The sequence below is a fragment of the Podarcis vaucheri genome, assembly GCF_965113315.1.
Source record: "Podarcis vaucheri genome assembly, chromosome: 1".
NCBI lineage: Eukaryota > Metazoa > Chordata > Lepidosauria > Squamata > Lacertidae > Podarcis > Podarcis vaucheri.
The window spans coordinates 54897040-54917175 of record NC_138759.1 but is presented as its reverse complement, the minus strand read 5'-3'; the positions used below and the strand labels follow the sequence as shown (position 1 = coordinate 54917175).

Here is a 20136-nt window from a genome sequence, read left to right as displayed (position 1 = left end):
TTTAAAGAAAGCAAAACAGTGCACAGTAAATAATTGTGCATATCTTTGCCATATCTGTTGGGGAACCTCCCCCCAGAAAAAGTATCAGGAGACTTCCTAAGTATGTAGAAAAATATTTGTGTATTTGTAAATTAAGAGAAATGCCACCACCAGCCCTGCTAAAAACAAACAAGGACTGAACATCCTTAGTGGTTTCCAGAACTCATAAATAATTGAAGTCAGGTGAACATTTAATTACTGCATTTATATCCCACCTTTTATCCAGGCAGCTCAAGGTGCCATACAGATTCCTACCCTTCCCGTTTTAACTCTGCAACAACTCTTTGAGGCAGGTTAGGCTAAGCAACTATAGTTCGTCCAAGGTCATAGTGGGTTCAAATCCCCTGAGAGTGGAGATTTGGACCCTAGTCTCCCAGGTAATAGTCTGATACTCCAACCACTTTAGAAGCAGTTCACCAATTTTAAAAGATATGTTATAGGATTTTTTTTTGCGTTCCTGAAAATTTTGAATTTTTCCACAGGGGAAAAATTCAAAACAGCCCCCTCCTCCCCTCCAACTCCCCCTTTCCCTCCCTCCCCACCTCTGTTCTGAACTTTCACATATCTGGGTTCAGTGCAACTTACAGTTTTCTTTAATAAGGACTGAAGGCTGTGTTGTGAATTAAGAGAAATATATTTAAAGTTCTGTTCTGCTCACAGTTGTGCATGTTAGGTGTTCACTATTGTATGGAAATTGATTTCCCTTTTTATTCATAGTTGGGCTTGAATGGCAAATTTTTAAAAATAGCGACTTCCAGTCATGTACCACTTAGCTAAGATCATCAGCATTTATTGTATTTGCCTGAAGCTGTGCTGATGCATATTTTAACTGTTAATTTGTTTTGGAAATCTGAGATGAGAGTTCAGTTTCATTTTATTACACATCTGTGGCTTTGCAGATATAAAGCCTGGAGTGCCTGCAGTAAGCATGTGGGGAAGACTTCAGATAACGGGTTTTAAAAAACACTAATCTCTACATATATCTTGCATCTCAGAGCATCAAGTAGGAATATTTATCTTCATATGTGCTACAAAGTTGTAAATGTAAGAGGCAGCTATTAAAAGAAGGTAAAAGATATGGGAAATAGTTGAGGCACTGGTTAATTTAAGGTCTTACCATAGACCAATGAGGTTCAAAGGTGGGACTATATACCTGGTAGCTACCTCTCTCAGAACAACCTGCTGGTTTTTGAGGTTTGTAAAGCAGGTGCTCAGCAGACTGTATGTTGAACAAATGGCTCCAGATTACTCAAGTGAACCAAGACAGATGCGATGAGGAAAGCGACCTCTCTTCCTGGCCCAAAATATGGCAAGGAGCTAAACTCTGATTGTTAGAGACACATCTTGAGTTCCAATAACACAGTTGTGTGATTTAAGCTGTAGAATACTACTTGTATTACTTTTAAAGTTATGAACACTTCACTGAAGAATTGCATAGGTTTCTTACAAATTGCTACCCAGTCAGTAACACGCTTGTAACTTGGATTTTCTAATGTGTGTTCGTTGTTTCCAGAAGAAATCCATTTGATTATAACCGAGTTCTTGGTTGATGTTTTTTTGGAAAAGAAGGAATGTCTGCATTGCATCATGGAGGATATAGGTCTTTAAGTTTTATGGAGAACTTGCTGTGTTAATAAGCAGAATTGGTATGGCAGCAGTTATCAAGAGGAAATGTCACTTCTGTTGTGCACTTGCAACATAAGTAGCACTTAGAACAAGCTGGCGTTTAGCCAAATTAAGAAACGATGCAAGAGTTTAATTCAGTAGGAAATCCTTATCAGTATGATGCCAAGCCTCCTAAAATGCTGTGCTGTCCAATCTGCTTTTAAAGACTATTAGCAGTATTTACTGGGAGCGGAGTCCCACTTATTTCAGTAGTGCTTCCTTCCAAATAAGAATGCTTAATCTTGCTACACTACATTGCATTGTTCAAGTAAGTCCTGTTACCTTCAGTGAAACTGTCATGAGTGAACATGCAGAGGAACTGGCTGTAAACTTGCAATCTTGTCATACTTGTTCATAGTGGGACTCCTTGTGTATACTACACTCATAGTTCACAACTATGTATTTTATTTATGTGCTAATATCTACTGCTAGTTGGGTCTTACAGCTTGTATATGAATCCTTCTAGAATTCAACTTGATTGTGCCAGTATAGGATTATTTCCAACTCACTTCTTTCTAAAGTAAAGAGAAATGCTATGGCTATAAAGCTAACAAGTCTGAGTCCCGCAGCAGCATAAAGGGAAACACATACCAGATTATCTAGTGAGAATACTGCAGGATTTGTCAGGCTCTCATTTATGGGGTCTTCAGTCCCCGTAGGTACTTCCTCCTTTCCTCTCAGATGGCTCTTCATCCTGAATACCGTTCTGACTTGGAGGCTCTTCAAGCTGAGAATGCAGAATCTGTGCTGATCCTGGACAAGTGTACCAACCTCTCAGAGGAAATCCCTTTTACTCGTAAGCGCTGCCACAAGAATCAGGTCTTTGATTATCCCCAGGTGCTTCAGGTAAGTCTGCCTATAGTGCCTCTATCGCTTTTGTATTTGATTACAGGAAATTATGGATTGTGACATATGCAATTCTATGCAATTTTTATTCTGAAGAATAAGATGTATTATACGGACTGATTACACTTTGGATATTGTTTGTTGCTGTCAGTTCTAAGGTGTTCTGATGTGTGATGCTATGTGCTACTTTTTTAGTTTAAAGGAGAGAGAGGATGATATACGGCTAAGTCATGCTCAAGAGTAGACCCATTGAAAGCAATGGAATTATGGGTGATATTAAACTAAGTTTGAATATGTAAAGTCTATTGCTTTCTTGAATATGAGTTGGTTGGATATCCCCTTTAAGTTCATTGCTTTCAGTGGATCTGCTCTTTCTTTTCTTTTTAAAATTTTTTTGGACTTACTCCAGTGTCCAAATTCATTCTTGTACCGAGCATCGCTATAGGGTTTCTTGTCCTCATACTTATTCTTGAGAGAGAGAAATTTTAGGTGGATGTGGCTTACAAATATAAATGGCCAAGGACGTATTTGAAGAACATATTGCCGTAGTTAAATAACTGTACTTCCCTGAAGTCACGACAAATGAAGTTGTTAAACTAGATTTCATGCCTGTACTGCTTCACCCAGGAAGCGGCAGTTCTGTTATATCTACAGCTCCAAAGTCATATTTCGTTAGGCAAGGAAACTAACATCTGGCCTGCATGTCTCTTTAATGGCTGCAACATATACAGCATAAAGGTGCTTTGGTGTAGAAATATGGCAAGGGAGGTTTTGCTCCTAACTATAGCAAACTATCTCATTCTGTATGTAAGTTCAGAGATTAAAAAATGCACCATTATGCAGATGTTTAATTAGTTGCAAAAGAAAGATGCTTACAGTTCTGTGTTGAGGAGTGGAAGGAAGGGCTTCCCTAAATTCAGATGTTCTGTCTGAAGATCAAACAGTTTCTCTTCCCCTTCTTTAAAGGCAGACAGAATCATCCTAGAATTGCAGTTGTGAGTTTTTGCGAGTTTAACAAATAAAACTTTGAGGAGAGCTGTCATGCAGAGATAGTTAAAATAGCTTTCCCTCACAGAACCCTGCATCTCCATTTGGAATGTCTGGCTGATAACGGTGATAATGTGAGGATATGTATTTATAGTAGGTTTTGTCTAGACAGGAAAAAAAGGCTAGTTGGGTAAGAGGAGTGTATTCATCCACATCATAGTATTACATTTCCCTCTTAAACCCATTTTTATTCCCTTACTCCTAGCAAAACTACAGGGGTTTCTTAACAAGTGATAGTTGACTTTTTTGTTCCTTGTAAATATATGATAATATAATAGTATATTAATGGTAACTTATTAATATATGATAAAATAATCTGGCATTATGATTCCGGAGACCATGCATAACAACATGAGAAGAGCCTATCAGTACTCGGATATGGATACTGAAGATTCATTATTGGCTAAAGCTTATTTTCTTCCCGGTTGGGCTGGCACCTTTAACCTTATTAGATACCTACCAATCTAAATGGAAAGCTACACTGCTGGAAAAGCTTAAAGGCTTGGGGATCCCACAGCAGACCCTGATAGCGACAGGCTTCGAGAAAGCTAGGACTACAATTTGCCAGCGTATCTGGGACGTAGAATTACAATGCCACATGAGCGAAATGATCAAACATCCAGCAATAAGGGACCATGGGAGAGGTTTTTCTCCAGCTAATTATCTGTCAGGTCTTCAGGTACCCAAATACAGACGGTCTTTTACCCTCGCCAGATTCAACGTTCTCCCTTCTGCCTTACTTCAGGGCAGATTTGAGGGTAGATGGAAGATGCCATGTTAGCTACCCCTTCAAGGGGTAAGGAAGCGTCTTATATCTTATCATGTCTATTTTTGTTTCCATTTGTTACCAGGAAGCTACATTCTGTGTGGTTCTGCGGGGAGCCCGCTTGGGACAAGCTGTGCTGAGTGATGTACTTCAGGCTGGCTGCATTCCTGTTGTCATAGCTGATTCCTATATTCTGCCTTTCTCCGAAGTTCTGGACTGGAAGAGGTAGTTTCACTATGGTCATGTGTGCTCCATTGTTGCAACTTGTTTGGATCTGGAATGGGTTTACAAAATCAACACTGAACACTCAGTTGGTAGAGCATGAGACTCTTAATCTCAGATCTCTGCATTGCATGGAATTGGACCAGATGATCTTCGTGGTCTCTTCCAATTCTACAGTTCTAAAACATTTTTTAAAACTATACTTATAGGCTGAACCCCATTAATGTTTATCCAGGGCATCCATATCGTATTACATTTATATGGTGTGTGTTGAAGGGAGGGGTAGTTCCTTTAGATTTATTTTCAAATACTCCTCCATGGGCTTATCTGTTTGACTCTGTGTGAGGGGGATCCAGTTTTGGCTAATTAACTACCTGCAATTCTCACTGTTTCCCTTTTCACTTTTCCGCATTTAGAGCTTCTGTGGTGATACCGGAAGAAAAGATATCTGAGATGTACAGCATTCTGCAAAGCATACCTCAACGACAGATTGAGGAGATGCAGAGTCAGGTAGCGTATAGGCCATTTGAGTATAGGCCATGAATATTTTCCTGGGAGCCAAACCTGAATTTACCTGCCTGGCTGTTGTGGAGGTTGAGGCAAATGTAATAATGATTTGCATGTTCCCATATTTTTCCGTTTAATTAAAGGTGCTGAATATTGCATGTTGCTGAATTGTGCAAAGTACATACAATGAAGTTACTCAGATGTAATTTTATGTGTTGTTCTGGATCAACACTGCATATCTGTTAAAATTTCCACCCATATCTTGCCACCTACGTGGCTGATTTGACCTGCTGAATGATTCGCTCCCAAGTAACTTTAGGATGAGGAGGATTTCAAAGTGATTTGACAAACCGGATTTGAATTTGGAATTTGGTTTGGATTTGAAGCTTTGTTCATTACATTTTATTTACCTCTAGGGCTCTAAATGATAACTTGAATTCATTGGGGCCATCAAATGTGTTGCTTAACACACAAAATGGAAGAAAATGGTACCCTCTTGTGACTAACACATTGAACTAAATTAATGTATGAGGAACTTGGTGTTAGCATGCCATATTTGCAAAATCTAGCAAATATATGTATTGTTTTATTTATTAAGTTTGCATTCCACCCTTCATCTGTAGCTCTCAGGGTGGTTCACAAGATAAAAATACATAACGAAAAAAGAACAACTCCTCCCCACCCCACAAACACATTTAAAAGGACCACCTGAATGAAGTTAGTGGGTTAGTAGTGGTCTGTGGACTGCAGTTGGGAATTCCTGTGCTACAACATTTCCTATTAAATACAACACAACATTTCTCTGCAACAGAAACACATTTTATTAAACTGTGACCTGCATATACACTGTGATTCCATGCAAGTACAAATTAAATTATCCTGAGACCTCTAGCTTTGAGATTTTGTTTTCAAAAAATGTTTTTCCTTAAGGACATGAACATCTGGGCAATGCCTGGTGAAATTTCATCATTCCCAGAGATCAAGGAGTGGGGATTCAGTACTTTTTATGCATCTTTTCCCTGGTTTGACTAGAGGAAGCAGAATAAATTATGGAAAATAAGCAAATATATGCAGATTGCCTACTTTGTATAACATTGATAAGTTGTATGATGTAGATAGATCATGAAAAGTTGCTTTCTTTAGGGCGGAATTTTAGTTTTGCTCCATTAATTTTCTTGTGTGCAGATTATAGGCAAATCTATTCATAAACCTCCGGTTTGCTTTCCACCCAATATAATTACTCAAATACCTAGTACAGTGGTGCCTCGCAAGACGAAAATAATCCGTTCTGCAAGTCTCTTCGTCTAGCGGTTTTTTCGTCTTGTGAAGCAACCCTATTAGCGGATTAGCGCTATTAGCGGTTTAGCGGCTATTAAAGGCTTAGTGGCTAAAAGGCTATTAGCGGCTTAGCGGCTTAGAAAAAGGGGGGGGAGTGAAAAAAATCGCAAGACGTTTTCGTCTTGCAAAGCAAGCCCATAGGGAAATTCGTCTTGCGAAGCGCATCGAAAAACAGAAAACCTTTTCGTCTAGCAGGTTTTTCGTCTTGCGAGGCATTTGTCTTGCGGGGCACCACTGTATAACACAAACCATATATATATTTAAGGAGGTAGTAGACATCTATCAATGCTGTACATTACAGAATGGAAGCAGCAATGAGTTAGTGATTTTCCAATTGTATAGTCCAGATTACTGACTAAATGAGACACACAACACTCTTAAGTATATTATAGGTATTTGCACACATGTTCATATAACAAGCTACTTCAGTTTTGATTAAAATAGATAATCTACACTGAACTTTAGAAGTAAGATGAGGAAACCTTGCTCTAGGACAGAGTTGTCTAGATTATGAACGAAAGGCTATCAATATAAAATATGACTGAGAATTGACACATCAAAAAATACCAGTCTGAAAATATGCATATTCTGTTTTCTGAGTACACATCAGTTAAATTCCCAACACTTTCTTCACAATTATGAAGACTGGACATGGCTTTTATTTTTTTTATTTTTTAATGAGGAGTCAATCTCTTGATCCACTCTGCTGTGAGCCTCTTGATAAAAAGTGTGCCTGGGGAATATAATCAGGAGCACAGAGATAGTATTGAGATACATGAAATTAAGCATATCAGAAAAATTTCATAATTAATATGAAAAGCATATTTGTGAAATACTAGGAATCTTCCTATCCAAGTCACTTGATATGAGGCAGTCCTGGAAACTCCAATATGCACTTGGATTATGTATGACGTAATTGGATTACTTGGGGCTTTTTTTGGGGGGGGGGTGTTTCTACAGAGAGTTTTCTTGTGGTCAGCCACTTTACCAATATGCCAAATGGCCAGAAGAGGTCTCTGTTCCCTTGATTCATACTGATTTTCTTAGCTTCTCACTAGGCATTCTATGTGGGCATAGAGACTCAAGTAGCCAGTTCGGTTAGGATGGAAAACACTGCCTTTTGATTTGCTACTGGGGGTCATGAAGAATGTGGCTTTGCTGCAAGAAAGTTCATAGATGTGACCTGATAACCCTAGCTATTCAGATTAGCATTATTGACTCTTTCTGTAAATGCGTGAGTGCTTGTTTCAGCAAACGTCGTAACTTCAGTCCTGTGCTCGTGGTAGATGCCGTCAATTACCATCTAAAATCTACAGTAGTAATACAAAGAGCTGCAAATACATCTCTGTACATTTGTAACTGTGTTTATAGGTACCGTAACCCTTCTTTCCTTTTCGTCTACGTAGGATGCAACATCTGGCAAAGATGTAGGGATGAAATTAGAGCCACATCTGTCAGTGTTCTGGAATTGCAGAATTGTAGAGTTGGAAGAGCTCCAATAGCTCCTCTCATCAACCCCCTCCCCCAACTCCAACTTAGGCTGCCCCAGACTTTAGAACCATTGACATAGATCTGCCTGGCTGTCTTGTGGACCCTCCAAGCAATGAGGCACCACACCTCCCATATGTAATTTAGTTTCAAACTGCTTTTTTGTTAGGAGGTTTAGGCTAAATCTACTTCATTTAAAAATAATTCCTTTTTGACCTCAAAGGGTAAACTCACTACAAGCGATTGGTTCTTACCTGTATTAATGGAGGAGCAAAATGAATGGGAGGGGGGAGCACACAGAGAACAGGAAAGAGAGTTGGAATAGCACAGAGCGAGGGAGATAGATGGGATGACACAGAGCTGTGCAGTCCTGCAATGAGACAGACACCACTGGTTTTGGTTTTGGCTCTGGCCCTGCCCATTGCTGGCATGCAGACTCCGACAGATTACCTCCCAGGGAATGCAGCCCTGCTTTAGAAGGATATAGAGAAGTTACATGGGTTCTGTAGCTCCTTCCAGTGTTAATTTCTGTGGAGTGTCTGGACTGCTAATAACTTCAGCTTACACATTTAAGTGAAGGTATGAGTAAAATAAAACCCTGAATGATTAATGCCACCTTAGCTTAATTGCTCTGTCAAAATGAAGCCCCTGTTGTGGTGGTAAAAAAGTTTTCACTATATTTTTTGTAGATTGCCAGTACCTAGGGCCTATAATTTCACTCTGATTTGAGTGTAACTTAATGAAAACTTCCTTTAAAAACATTTAAGTGCAGTGGGTGGGGAGAAATATTGCAACATCACAAAACAGCTGATTCCTTTATTGTAAGGGAATATGTATGGAATGTGAGAGTATAGGTTTTTTTATATGTCTTCAAGATCAGTTCTGACCCCAAATGCATTTCAAATACAAATTTGAAGGAGGCAGTATTAGAGTTGTAGGTGTCTCTTGATCAGAATGTGTGAGGTTTCTTTTTTCTAGCCCTAAGGTTAATATTTGTGTACGGAATTTTTTTTTAAGGCAGCAGAATATATTCCTGAGCACACCTTTCAATTGCTTTTCCTGAACTCTGCTGTTAGTTCTGCATATCATGCACCGAATGCCCACATTTTGCTTGGCAGCCTTATTGATTAGTAGATTTTTATGTTTCAGCTCCTATAGAATCTCTCCAGTGACAGACACCTGGTTGTGTGACATTTGTAGAAAATGCCCATTCAGAAACTGGTCTCTACCATAGATACTGACTAGCAAAATAGTCCAGGGATGCACATTCTTAGTTTGTGTGAAGAAGCCCACCACCTGCTTAGCAGCTGTTCACTTTTTCTCTTTTCTCCCTTTCTTTTTTTGCCACGGAGCTATTTCACAATAAAGTGATGGGTTAAAGATGGCCCTTGACACAAAGGTTAAAAACATACTTGTTTTCTCTCTAATGTGAAGGGAGTGGGGTGGGGCGGATGTGAGAAGAGAGTGCTGGGACTTGCCAGCAGGTTCTTTTTTTCTGTAGCTTTTCAATCTCTGCCCTTCCATTTAATGTTTTTCTTCTTAAAAGAGACGTACTTCTGTGATACTCTGCAAGCACCCATGATTAAACAAAAAGAAAAAGAAAAGAAAAAAAAGGGAAACAGAGCTTCAAGGTCTTGCTGATTTAAAACTGCTAAGGGAATTCCAAGTTTGAGGGTGTTTGAAAGCTACTGCATCAGCTTGTGGCAGGTAGGAGCCAATATCATAGATGCACAGTGGTCTGTGTTGGCCAGGTAAGAGAAAGGGAAGGGGGTGGGGTGCAGGGATGTGTTTTCTACACTTTGAGGGCCATTCTCTTACCATCATGCTGTCCCATTTTGTGATTTGATCTTCTGTAATATTGGTTTGTACCCACCCCCTACTTCACTTCTTCTAAGATTATTTATTATATAGTGCTTTTAAAAGCCAGATGTAGCTTGGGGAGTGATACATAAAAATACATTTGCTTACACATCACAGTTGTTCCGTTGTGACAGTAATTTGTGTGCAGGGCTGTGATACAATAGCTGCACAAGGATGCGAGAGAAGACGCCCACATGGTGTAAGCTACATGCACAGCTCACACAGCTGTCTGGGAGTCGGATGTGAGATAGTTGCAGCTTCTCGCCCTGTAACAATGGGCACTGTGAGGCTGGCTTCTAGAGGAAGTCCTTCACAATATCAAGCGACATTTAGATGTGAAGAAGGGTGCACATAGCTCTAGACCTTCTCCCTTGCAAATGTGATGGTGGTGGGGTGAGTGACCAAAGCCCTTTACAGTACAGATCTTTTGTAAGAGCAAGACAAGGCTGTTTCCATTTTCCTAGTTCTCATGCCTGTTTGGGACTGTGAGTCTTTGGACTACTATCCCAATGGCTCTGAGCACTACAGCCAGAGCAGGGGGCGGGGGGGGGGGAATTATGTGTCTTTCAACTGTGTGGCAAAAGCTGTAAGAGAATCTTGTACTACATATAGGCAGAAGGGTGTTGGCTGCACCAGGGGCAAACTCCCTCATTAAGAGTCTTAAAATGATTTTTGTTAGAATGACGTTTCTGTTAGAACAAACTCTTACCTGCCTACCACCTTCTGTACTATCTGATGTGAATTTGAAGGTCATCGCTACTCACATGTTGGTTCTAAATGATGCTACGTTGTTCGGCATCCTCGCCTGGCCTAGCGTTGAGGAAAGATTCTAGATTCTTCATTTGCAGACTCTAGCTTTTGAGTCTCTGCTAAATTTAATCATGGTTGTTGGGTTTGAAATCGATGCAATACTTTTAAACCCTTCCTTGACCAATTTCATTTATCTTCAAGTTTTAATAACAAATATTTCTAAGGAGATATTTAGCTTTTTGTGCTTCAGCTGCACATGGGGAAGCTGGAGGCAAAAGAATAATGTGGAATTCCAGGGAGATGATTAGATGCTTACTCTCTACATAGTGGAGTCTGGGTTTATCATGGATCATGTAGGCAACTCCCTCTCAACTTCCACATATTATTTTTAGGATGTAATATCAATCATTAAACTTGGTTGCTTTTGCAGGAGCCCATTTGTGCACTTATAATTATGATGTGTTACCCATCTGTAAACTTTTTCTTTCTGCTCTAGAGATTTTAATTTCCTAAACTCTGTCAAATAGCTTATCTCTCTCCATCTTTTATGAGGAGTTGTTCTTCTGCATTTTCTATTTCTCAGATCAAAGATTACTGACATTGTGAAAGTCACCATTGGATGGTTTCTTGGTGGCCAGCTTTATCCCTATTTTTGCTGCTTACCTGTCAAAGTATATTATTTGCTCTAAAACGGAAATTGATATTCTGATTCCTGGGCACCCAAATTTTGATTGAAAGCATTGTTTTTAGCATTCTAGGTTGTTAAAATTGTTCTGCAACTGCTATGATTTAATCATTAACAAGAATCCTTTAGACAAGAAATGGCATACATTTGCAGCACAGAAAGGCCTGAAACTCCCCCCCCCCCCTTTTTGGGGTGGGTGGGTCTCTGCTGCTGAGGTGGAAATGTATTCCATACTCTTTGAATTAAATCATCTCTTAAGATGAGTGTGCAATATGTGTCCATGTGTTACTTTAGCCCCCAGGAAAAGTACTTGGATATTGTGGAGGCAAAATTTATTTAATATAAACTTACTTTGCCAGGAAAACATATAATATATAAACCAGAGTTGAGGAGCTGTGGTATTTTATGGTTAAGGATTGTGTGGCTTATGCTTTCTTGTCCCCTTTTCTCTCTGCTGACTTGCTTGCAATGAGACCTTGGGCAAGTCCAGCAATCTAGACTTTTTATAATCAAGTTGGCTAAACAGTTTGCCGTACAAGGCCCCAAGCCCACCTGAATTTCTGACACATCTTTGACTGCTAATCCTGCAAACTGATTTGTGTTCATGCTTAATCCCATGCAGTTATGCCTTGAAAGAATGGAAATATGGTGTCCATGTGTGCTTGGAGTATGTGAATGTCCCCATTACCCCCCACCCCAGCCCCTCCTTTTAGCTTTACAGAAACCAGAGGTTTCTTCTGGCTTTATCTAACCCCAGCAGACTTGCCACTTGGAAGAGACATGAGCCAATTGAACTTATGAAACTGATAGCAAGCTGGCTGAACACATGGATTTCTGAGACCACCCCATGTCTGCTAAGCAGCTCTGTTGCCAGCCTGATTTCTTAAAAAAAGCCACCTAGTAAGCATTCTTCTCAAACCCTCCCTCCCTCATATTAGATTCACATGGAGCCGGAAAACTAGATGCTCCTTTGAGTGGCAAATCCAAAGAAAGCTCTGCATTTGTCATAGGCTCCTGTCACTTCCTGTAGATCTCTGTCTTTAATCTGCTTGTAAGTCACAAAAGTCACAGAGACATAAAAGTGCAGCGAAACTAAAAAAAGGTATTGAAGTCGGTAGAAAAGAACTGTGCATGCCTGCATACAGGAACAACTACAGTGGTATCTCGGGTTAAGTACTTAATTCATTCTGGAGGTCCGTTCTTAACCTGAAACTGTTCTTAACCTGAAGCACCACTTTAGCTAATGGGGCCTCCTGCTGCTGCCGTGCCAATGTAGCACAATTTCTGTTCTCATCCTGAAGCAAAGTTCTTAACCCAAGGTACTATTTCTGAGTTAGCGGAGTCTGTAACCTGAAGCATATGTAACCCGAAGCGTATGCAACCCGAGGTACCACTGTACTTCATTTTTATTGTCTCGATGGCTCCTGTTCTCTGAGTGGACAGGGTCACATGTAGATCCTTTGGGGGGGGGGAGTCATCCCACGCTTTTCAGACTGGCCCTGGCTTCCCAGTTGCGCAAACAGGGTCTTTTAGCGCTGAAGAAATTCAGTAATTCAACACGTGGAGTGCTTCTAATTTTATTTCCTTTTCAACTTAATTTCCTTGCTTTGGATTTTCAACGCTTAGCTTAGTGGATTACCTTTTTTTAGCGGAGCTTCCCTTTCGGATTTTTTTCTTCATTTCCTTGTTTTCCTCTTCCCCCTGCCTTCCGGGAGGCTTTTTACCTTTCCCCTTTTGGGGCTCAGGTACCCAAGGCACAAGGACGTACAGAAGAACCTCTTCACCACTCTGGCAGAGGCAGGGTAGCCGTGCAGCCAGGCTCCGCTTCAGGAATGGCTTCCTGCCCATCAGCTGGGTAGTGCGGTAGCAACCAGATTTCCCGCATGCCATTTTGAACCTACAGAGCCTCAGCTCTTAAAGTGCCGTGGCATTTTAAGAATACAGTTGTACCTTGGATCCCGAATGCCTTGCAAGTTGAACATTTGGCTCCTGAACGCTGCAAACCTGGAAGTGAGTGTTCTAGTTTGCGAACGTTCTTTGGAACCTGGACGTCCGATGCGGCTTCTGATTGGCTGCAGGAGCTTGATGATGCAGCCAGTTCTGCATCCTTGGATGTAAGCTTAATCTGGGAATAGCCTGAGGGCAGGTGGAGGACCATAGTCTCACTTTTTAAACATTTAAAACTGTCTAAACTCTGGGCTGGTGAAGAAACACTTAACTCCAGACTTGAAGAGTTGGTCTTTGTTCTTGTTGATAACATGTGATATGAGAGAGAGATTTATAATGTAGTTATATTTCAGAAAGTTGGTTTTACTGCATCGAGGAGAGGAAAGTGATTGGGTTAATGCGTGCCTTCTAAAAATAATTCAATGGAGCTGATCTTCATACAATTTCTGTTCATAGTAATGGAGCTTGTATGGGAGATACTGTTGGTGAATTTTGCCGGAGCCCCTTTGTCCTTCTGTGAGCCAGTTAAAAGAGATTTATTATAAAACAAGCAAAGATACCCTCTGCTTAATTGGGTAGCAAGCCTGAAGTTTTCTGTACTGCCCGTCTCCCTTTTATACCAAAGAGGAGGGATTAGTGCTGCTTTGACCTCTTTATTTAGAAGAAGCATCGCAGTGGCAGCGTGTTTTGCTTTTGTTCCAAATGTCTCAACTCTGACCTCCAAGTGGGCTTCAGTCTCCAGGTCAAATGAGACATTTGCAGGAGTAAATAATTTATTTGTTTTTAATGCCACTTTAAAACAGCTTGAGTGACTGGTTTCTGTGACCCTTCCCCTTTTTCGTTTAATGTGCTGCTTTTGGCTCTTCTTTAAAGGGGACTCGGTGGAGTAATTTTGACTCTTATCAGTTCGTTGACAGCTATATGAGCTATTACTGGCTCCAGGCAATATATGCAGGCGTGTGAAACCTCTCCTTTTTTAACCCGGGAAAAATTTCTGCACCAAATGGAGTGTGAAGAATATGGAGATGGGAACTGGAGAGAAATCTGCCTAGGACAGCCTCATACTAGACACTTATATAGTGTACAACAAATTATTTATTTATGTCCAATCAAAGCGTAGTCTGTGTTTGGTTGTGTATGAAAAAATGAGAATGCACGGATTTTAAATGATTATTAAAGGAGAATGTACAGGCAACTGCTAGATATTTGAAAGGCATTTAATTAGTATATTTGACTTTCAGCCATCTGTCTTCCCCTTGAGGGAAAACAGCCTCTTTCTCAGGCTCTTTAGAATCATTATCACATTGAAAAGAACTTTTATCCATCTGCCATTTGTACTATTTTAGATTGTGTGACTGGAGAGCCTAACCCCACTTTAATCCTCCCAGAGTGCCTCTTTAGATTTCTACCTTCATAAATGTCAACTCTGGACACTTTTCCATCTTATCAGATGTATGAAGCAGAAGCTCTCCATTTCCTATTAAGAGAGATTGTATGTGTGTGTATAACATAACATGTTTAAAAAATAACTCACCAAAATATGGAAGCTGAAAGTATTACTTTTGTAAGTTTGTGTTACATTGTATCACCTCACTTTTTTTGATCTTGCAAAGAATATGCTTCTGTTATGCTGGATCTTAAGAAGGATTGTGCAGTAAGGTGAGGAAGAATCTTCTGTTACATGGCTGCTTGCCAGAAGTTATAAGAATCCTTAGCATCTAATAATTTTTTGTATATTTATAAATTTGTCCATAAGTGTTTTTCCCCTAGTTGCCTCATTTCTCGCATAGTGTTCTTGGTTCTTATGTAATGAAGCAATCTTGTGTTAGAATTTTGGGGATGCAGTTTTTTTAAACAAAGCATTTACAGTGCTTGATCCTCTACCTGTGAGCATGTCACCAGTAAACCTGCACTAATATGTATATATTCCTATGACATCAGAGTAAATAGGTGGCATAAGGCACTGGAAGACTAATCAAACTTCATGTGGCTCAAGGAGCGAATGCCGGGCTGAAATAACTCCTTGCCTCCCCTTCTTCTAGGTTTCTCCCTTCTGCAGTTAATTGGAGGCCTTCTTATTTGAAGTCTAGGGGTCCTAGGGTTCAGACCTAAACCTATTTTGGGGCCAGGCATCAGTCCTGGGAATGAGAAACAGTAATAGTGTCTCGTGAGTATGAAAAGTATCTGCTCCTGAGTGATCATAGCCACCCCTCATAGTGGGGCTTAGTGCTTGACTTTTGAGCAGACTCTTCATCTTCTGTTTATTAAACACTGGTCACCAGAACAAAATTGTCATTAGAGCTTTTCTTGGTTACACACTTTATGGAATACTGTGACACTGAGGACCTTGTGAGATACGAGGCATTGCTTGATTAGTCTAGGATAAAGGGCAGCCCTGTAATAAAACAGATCCCTATTTGAAGCAAAAAGAAATTTGGTCCTGAATTTCCTTCATATTTAACCTCTGCATTCAAAGGAATTAAATCTTCTATTCCCTTGCTATGGCAATAATGAGAAATCTCAAATAAGATCAATGTTGTTGTGGCAGCAGGCCCTTTGTATTTATTTACTCATGATGTTGGATACTGATTAAAAGTTTCCAGCCATGTTGTAAGCCTTCCCAGTCTAGAGCCAGGGCAGCTGTCGACCAAGGGAGATGGCTAGGGGACATAGTACCAAATCACAGTAGGAAGCATCAGTAGATAGCTCAGAAAGCTGGGAAAGGTGTAAACAGAGCCTCAATTTATCTGCCGAGTGGGTTCTCTAAACACAGTTTTATTGGACAGTGGCTCCTGCTTTACTAACCTCTAACCTCCGTGGTGCTTGGAGGTGCTACCCACTGACCAGCCTTGTCTTTGAACCTCTCTTGGTTCTTGCCACCTCAAAGGCTTGCTGTTGGATTCCTATGTTTTTCTTGGGACTTCACCTCTCAGCTGGATGCCTGCAGCAGGGAAAACTGATCCACCCTTAGAACACTGACATATTTGAAAGCGATACCCTCGAGACTTGAAACCTATTGCTTTCTGTTTCGGGAGCTGTCCGTCACTTGTCAGAAAGTGTAGCTGAATCCTTTTTCAGTTGGCAGTCATATTGCGTTATATATTTATGCATAGCACTGATTTTTGTTCTCCCCATTCCTGGCAAACCCCTCTTGTGTTGGCAGTAACTGAAGCAGATGTGAATATCTGTGGATTTGGGTTTGTGAGGTGATAAGTACAAAGCAGAATGTTGGATCTCTGAAACATTTAGACAAAAGGATTGTAAAAATTTCCCTGTAGAATTCCTGTGTCTGTCCTTGCTTATTGACTCATTGCTCTGAAAGATCAATACTACAGACTTCGTACTGCCTGGCTGTTTTCTGTTGCTCTGATGTATCTCCTTCAGTGGAATTAGGTATGATTTTGTAGACGAAATTTCATGGTCTTTCTGCTCTTCCTCCTTCAAAGTACCATTGTTGTCTATAACTATTGTCCCTCCCCTCTGAAATATGGCAGTCCTGAATCGTGTGTGTGTGTGTGTGTGTGTGTGTGTGTGCCAGTTTAAAACTTACCTGTTCACCCAGGAATTATTCATTTCTAGCTTGGTTAATATATGATTAGCGACCATAGTTTGAATCTAGAGGAGTTGCTGTTGTCTGTTCCCTCCTTCCCAGCCCAACACAGTTGCTTGCTGAATATTGCTGATATATTTTTCAGGTGCTCCAGCCTTGGTTGCTTGGACTGTCTTCGTAACTTGAGATAAATTTGATGGCAGGTTATTGTGGAGTCAGTAACCTGTCCTGAGCTCTGTAAGGCCTTATATGTTAGTACCCAAACCTTGAGCTTGGTCTGGTAGCAAATTGGCAGCCAGTGCAAATCCTGAAAAGAGATTGGGTGGGTGGGGGAACTACCTCATGCATTTAACAAGCAACCTAGCTACCATGTTCTACACTAGCTACTCTGGAGTAGCCCCACAAATAGCAGAGTGCAGTAATCCAACCTTGAGGTTGTTGTTGTTTAGTTGTTTAGTCGTGTCCGACTCTTCGTGACCCCATGGACCAGAGCACGCCAGGCACTCCTGTCTTCCACTGCCTCCCGCAGTTTGGTCAGACTCATGTTTGTAGCTTCAAGAAAACTGTCCAACCATCTCGTCCTCTGTCGTCCCCTTCTCCTTGTGCCCTCAGTCTTTCCCAACATCAGGGTCTTTTCCAGGGAGTCTTCTCTTCTCATGAGGTGGCCAAAGTATTGGAGCCTCAGCTTCAGGATCTGTCCTTCCAGTGAGCACTCAGGGCTAATTTCCTTAAGAATGGATGCATTTGATTTTCTTGTAGTCCATGGGACTCTCAAGAGTCTTCTCCAGCACCATAATTCAAAAGCACCATAATTCAAACCTTGAGGTTACCAAGTTGAAATTGGAGGAGGGAGGCTATGTTACGTCAGTGTCCTTGCTTAGATATGCAAATGCCTACATGTGTCTTCACACAGAATTTGCCATCATTAGAACTAAGCAAGAACATAGAACACTGGCAAGTTTGCAAAGTCTGGCACTAGTAAACATTTGTAATGTTTCTCTTTTGCTATTATGCATCTGAATGACTTGCATAAAATGATGCTTTGAATACTACTGAAGCCCAAACTCAGAATAAGGATCAATAAAAGGTAGAGTTAGTAAAACAACATATCTTCCCTTTTTAACCTCACCACTGGGACTCGTCTGCGATGTCAGTAGTTTACAGCAACGAAACTGAGAACCTATAGAAGGCAACTCCCAAGTGACTAATATCTGGAGGGTCAGACAAAGATTTTGAACTGTGACCTTGGTGCTCCTTGTGAATCTGAAACTACAAAACAAATGTTGGTACTGGCTAAGATTTCATTCCTTACATACAGGTTTCTGGTCTGATCAATAATGAAATACTCCTAATGTGTGCTCTTACAAAGTGAGAGTTCAAATTTCCTAGGTTGGCATCTCAGTTTGCCAAATGCTGGCAATGGTAGTTTTAGCTAGGCTTGGCATTAAAGTACCATAAATACCATGGGGTCAGTTGGTGGCTCGATGATCTCAATATTCTTGGAAAGGCGCCAACTAAGATACCATGGGGGAGTTCACCAGCAGGGTAGAATGTCAATACAAAGTTCCTTTTCTCCCTGTCCTGTTTTAAATGCTTTAAAAAGCATTTATACAGCAGTCAATCATTGCCAGGCCTGTTTACTCGTTACTTCTTTGTGGGGTAAAGGTACCCCTGACAGTTAGGTCCAGTCGCGGACGACTCTAGTGTTGCACGCTCATCTCGCTCTATAGGCCGAGGGAGCCGGCATTTGTACGCAGACAGCTTCATGCGGCCAGCATGACTACGCTGCTTCTGGTGAACCAGAGCAGCGCACGGAAACACAGTTTACTTTTTTGTGGGGAGGGGATGTCAAATCTCTACTTGGTATGAATCTTGGGTTCTCATGTTCCTTCCACCTCAATATCCACACCAGGTAATAAGTTAGCTGGGCTGTACTGTGTTTGTTTTGAATGAAGCATCCCTTGCTCACCCAGTCTGTCGGTGCAAAATTTTGTGTTTGTTTTTATTTAAAAAGTTCAAGGAAGTATCATGTCAGATAAACACAGTATATCCTGTTCACTTTTTACTCTTTCCTAGAGTTGAGTGTGAGGGTGTTCACTCCAAGACTCATACCACTTAAATAATTTTATTTGGAAAGTAACCTACAAAGTGGCCTAATACAATCCTGTAAGTTACTTTTTTTTGGAGTGGAAAGCGTCTTCCTTCAGTTTCTATTAGCTTGTTATCAAGTTTCAGTGGATCACTGTGGAACTACTTTGAGGTTTTTTTACAGTCAAACAGTGATAAGTTTTATGAAATAAATAAAATAAAATAAACATGTAATGAAATAGGTTTTATCCAATACTGTGTAAGTGGAGTTCATGGAATAGGACTTTCCCTTCTTCTCCTCCCCTCTGTGAGCCCCCCCCCCCAATCTGCTCTGGAGGGTCCCCAATCCTTGTGAGAGCAATCTGATGCAGTGTGCATTTATGTGGCTTGCCTCCCACATGAAAAAATTGTGAAATCAGCGGGACTTGTATTAATACAACTTAATGCACGTTTGCAGTATTTCATAGGATATCAGGTTTAGATTTGCATCAGGTACAGATGTACTGTTAATGGCAGTGGATATGTTGATAAGTTGAAGCTTGTGAAAATTTATGGCCAGAAGCTGAAACAGAGTCTGGGTGGAGGGAGTTGGCTTTGCAAAGACTAAAAGTTTAATAAAGGACAAAGACCAGTATAAAATTAGGGATAATTGCAGTACTGTTAGAACAGTCACCTCTGTTTTGCTTACCTGAAGGTAGTAAAAGATGTATTGGTTTCTATAAAGCTTTTCCAAAAGAAAGCCATTAAAGTAACCTCTGCCAACATGAAAATGGTAGCACTTCAGGACCTCATAAACGGTGTGAAGTGTGGCACTCTGGGAACACTTGACTCTTGCAGTGGGGCAACAACTTGCAATGCTATGGCGCCTGACCGTTAGGTTAGGCAATTAACTTTTATTGCTTTCTTCCAAGTCCTTCTCCCTTTCTCTTGGCCGGTTTTTCTCTTTTCCGACTAGAACTTTGGTCTAGGTGATTGATGCAAGCCAAAAGTTTTCCCCTGCTGATGTAGCCCCCATGTGATTAATCTGTTTTCATTAATACTGCCTTTTTGTGCATTTGCCAGTATTATTTTTTTCATATTAAGACGTTTGTCATTGTGCAGTATGATGAAGCATCTCTAATTATGCTAACAGCAAGTTTTGCTCATGCTATGGCAATAAACTGTAGTATATAACTTGATGCTGTGCAGGCCTGGGGGGGGATAGGTAGTTAAGCATGTGCATTTGTAAGGAAAATAGCATTTTTACCTAAATCAACTTTCCTCTGCTAGGGAGTCCAAAACAACTGGGAGGTCACCAACTCCCATCAGCCTCCACCATCATAGCCAATGGTCAGGCAT

The 20136-nt window shown here is 40.7% G+C and overlaps 1 protein-coding gene and 1 long non-coding RNA gene across 6 annotated transcripts in view; one reads left to right on the top strand and one right to left on the bottom strand.

Annotated features, from left to right (window-relative positions):
• LOC309535004 overlaps positions 1–20136 on the bottom strand; it is a 654277-nt gene that overhangs the window by 136017 nt on the left and 498124 nt on the right. The gene's annotated exons all lie outside the window — the stretch shown is intronic.
• The window catches only part of EXT2 (exostosin glycosyltransferase 2), an 81091-nt gene that overhangs the window by 14596 nt on the left and 46359 nt on the right, over positions 1–20136 (top strand). For all 5 annotated transcript variants that reach the window (XR_014220255.1, XR_014220256.1, XM_082224859.1 and 2 more), the window contains 3 exons: positions 2355–2550; positions 4449–4588; positions 5002–5095. Coding sequence is in view for 3 of the 5 variants with exons in the window: in XM_082224859.1 (XP_082080985.1) it covers positions 2355–2550; positions 4449–4588; positions 5002–5095 (430 nt within the window). In the remaining 2 variants the exon portion in view is untranslated. The remainder of the gene's footprint in view (positions 1–2354; positions 2551–4448; positions 4589–5001; positions 5096–20136) is intronic.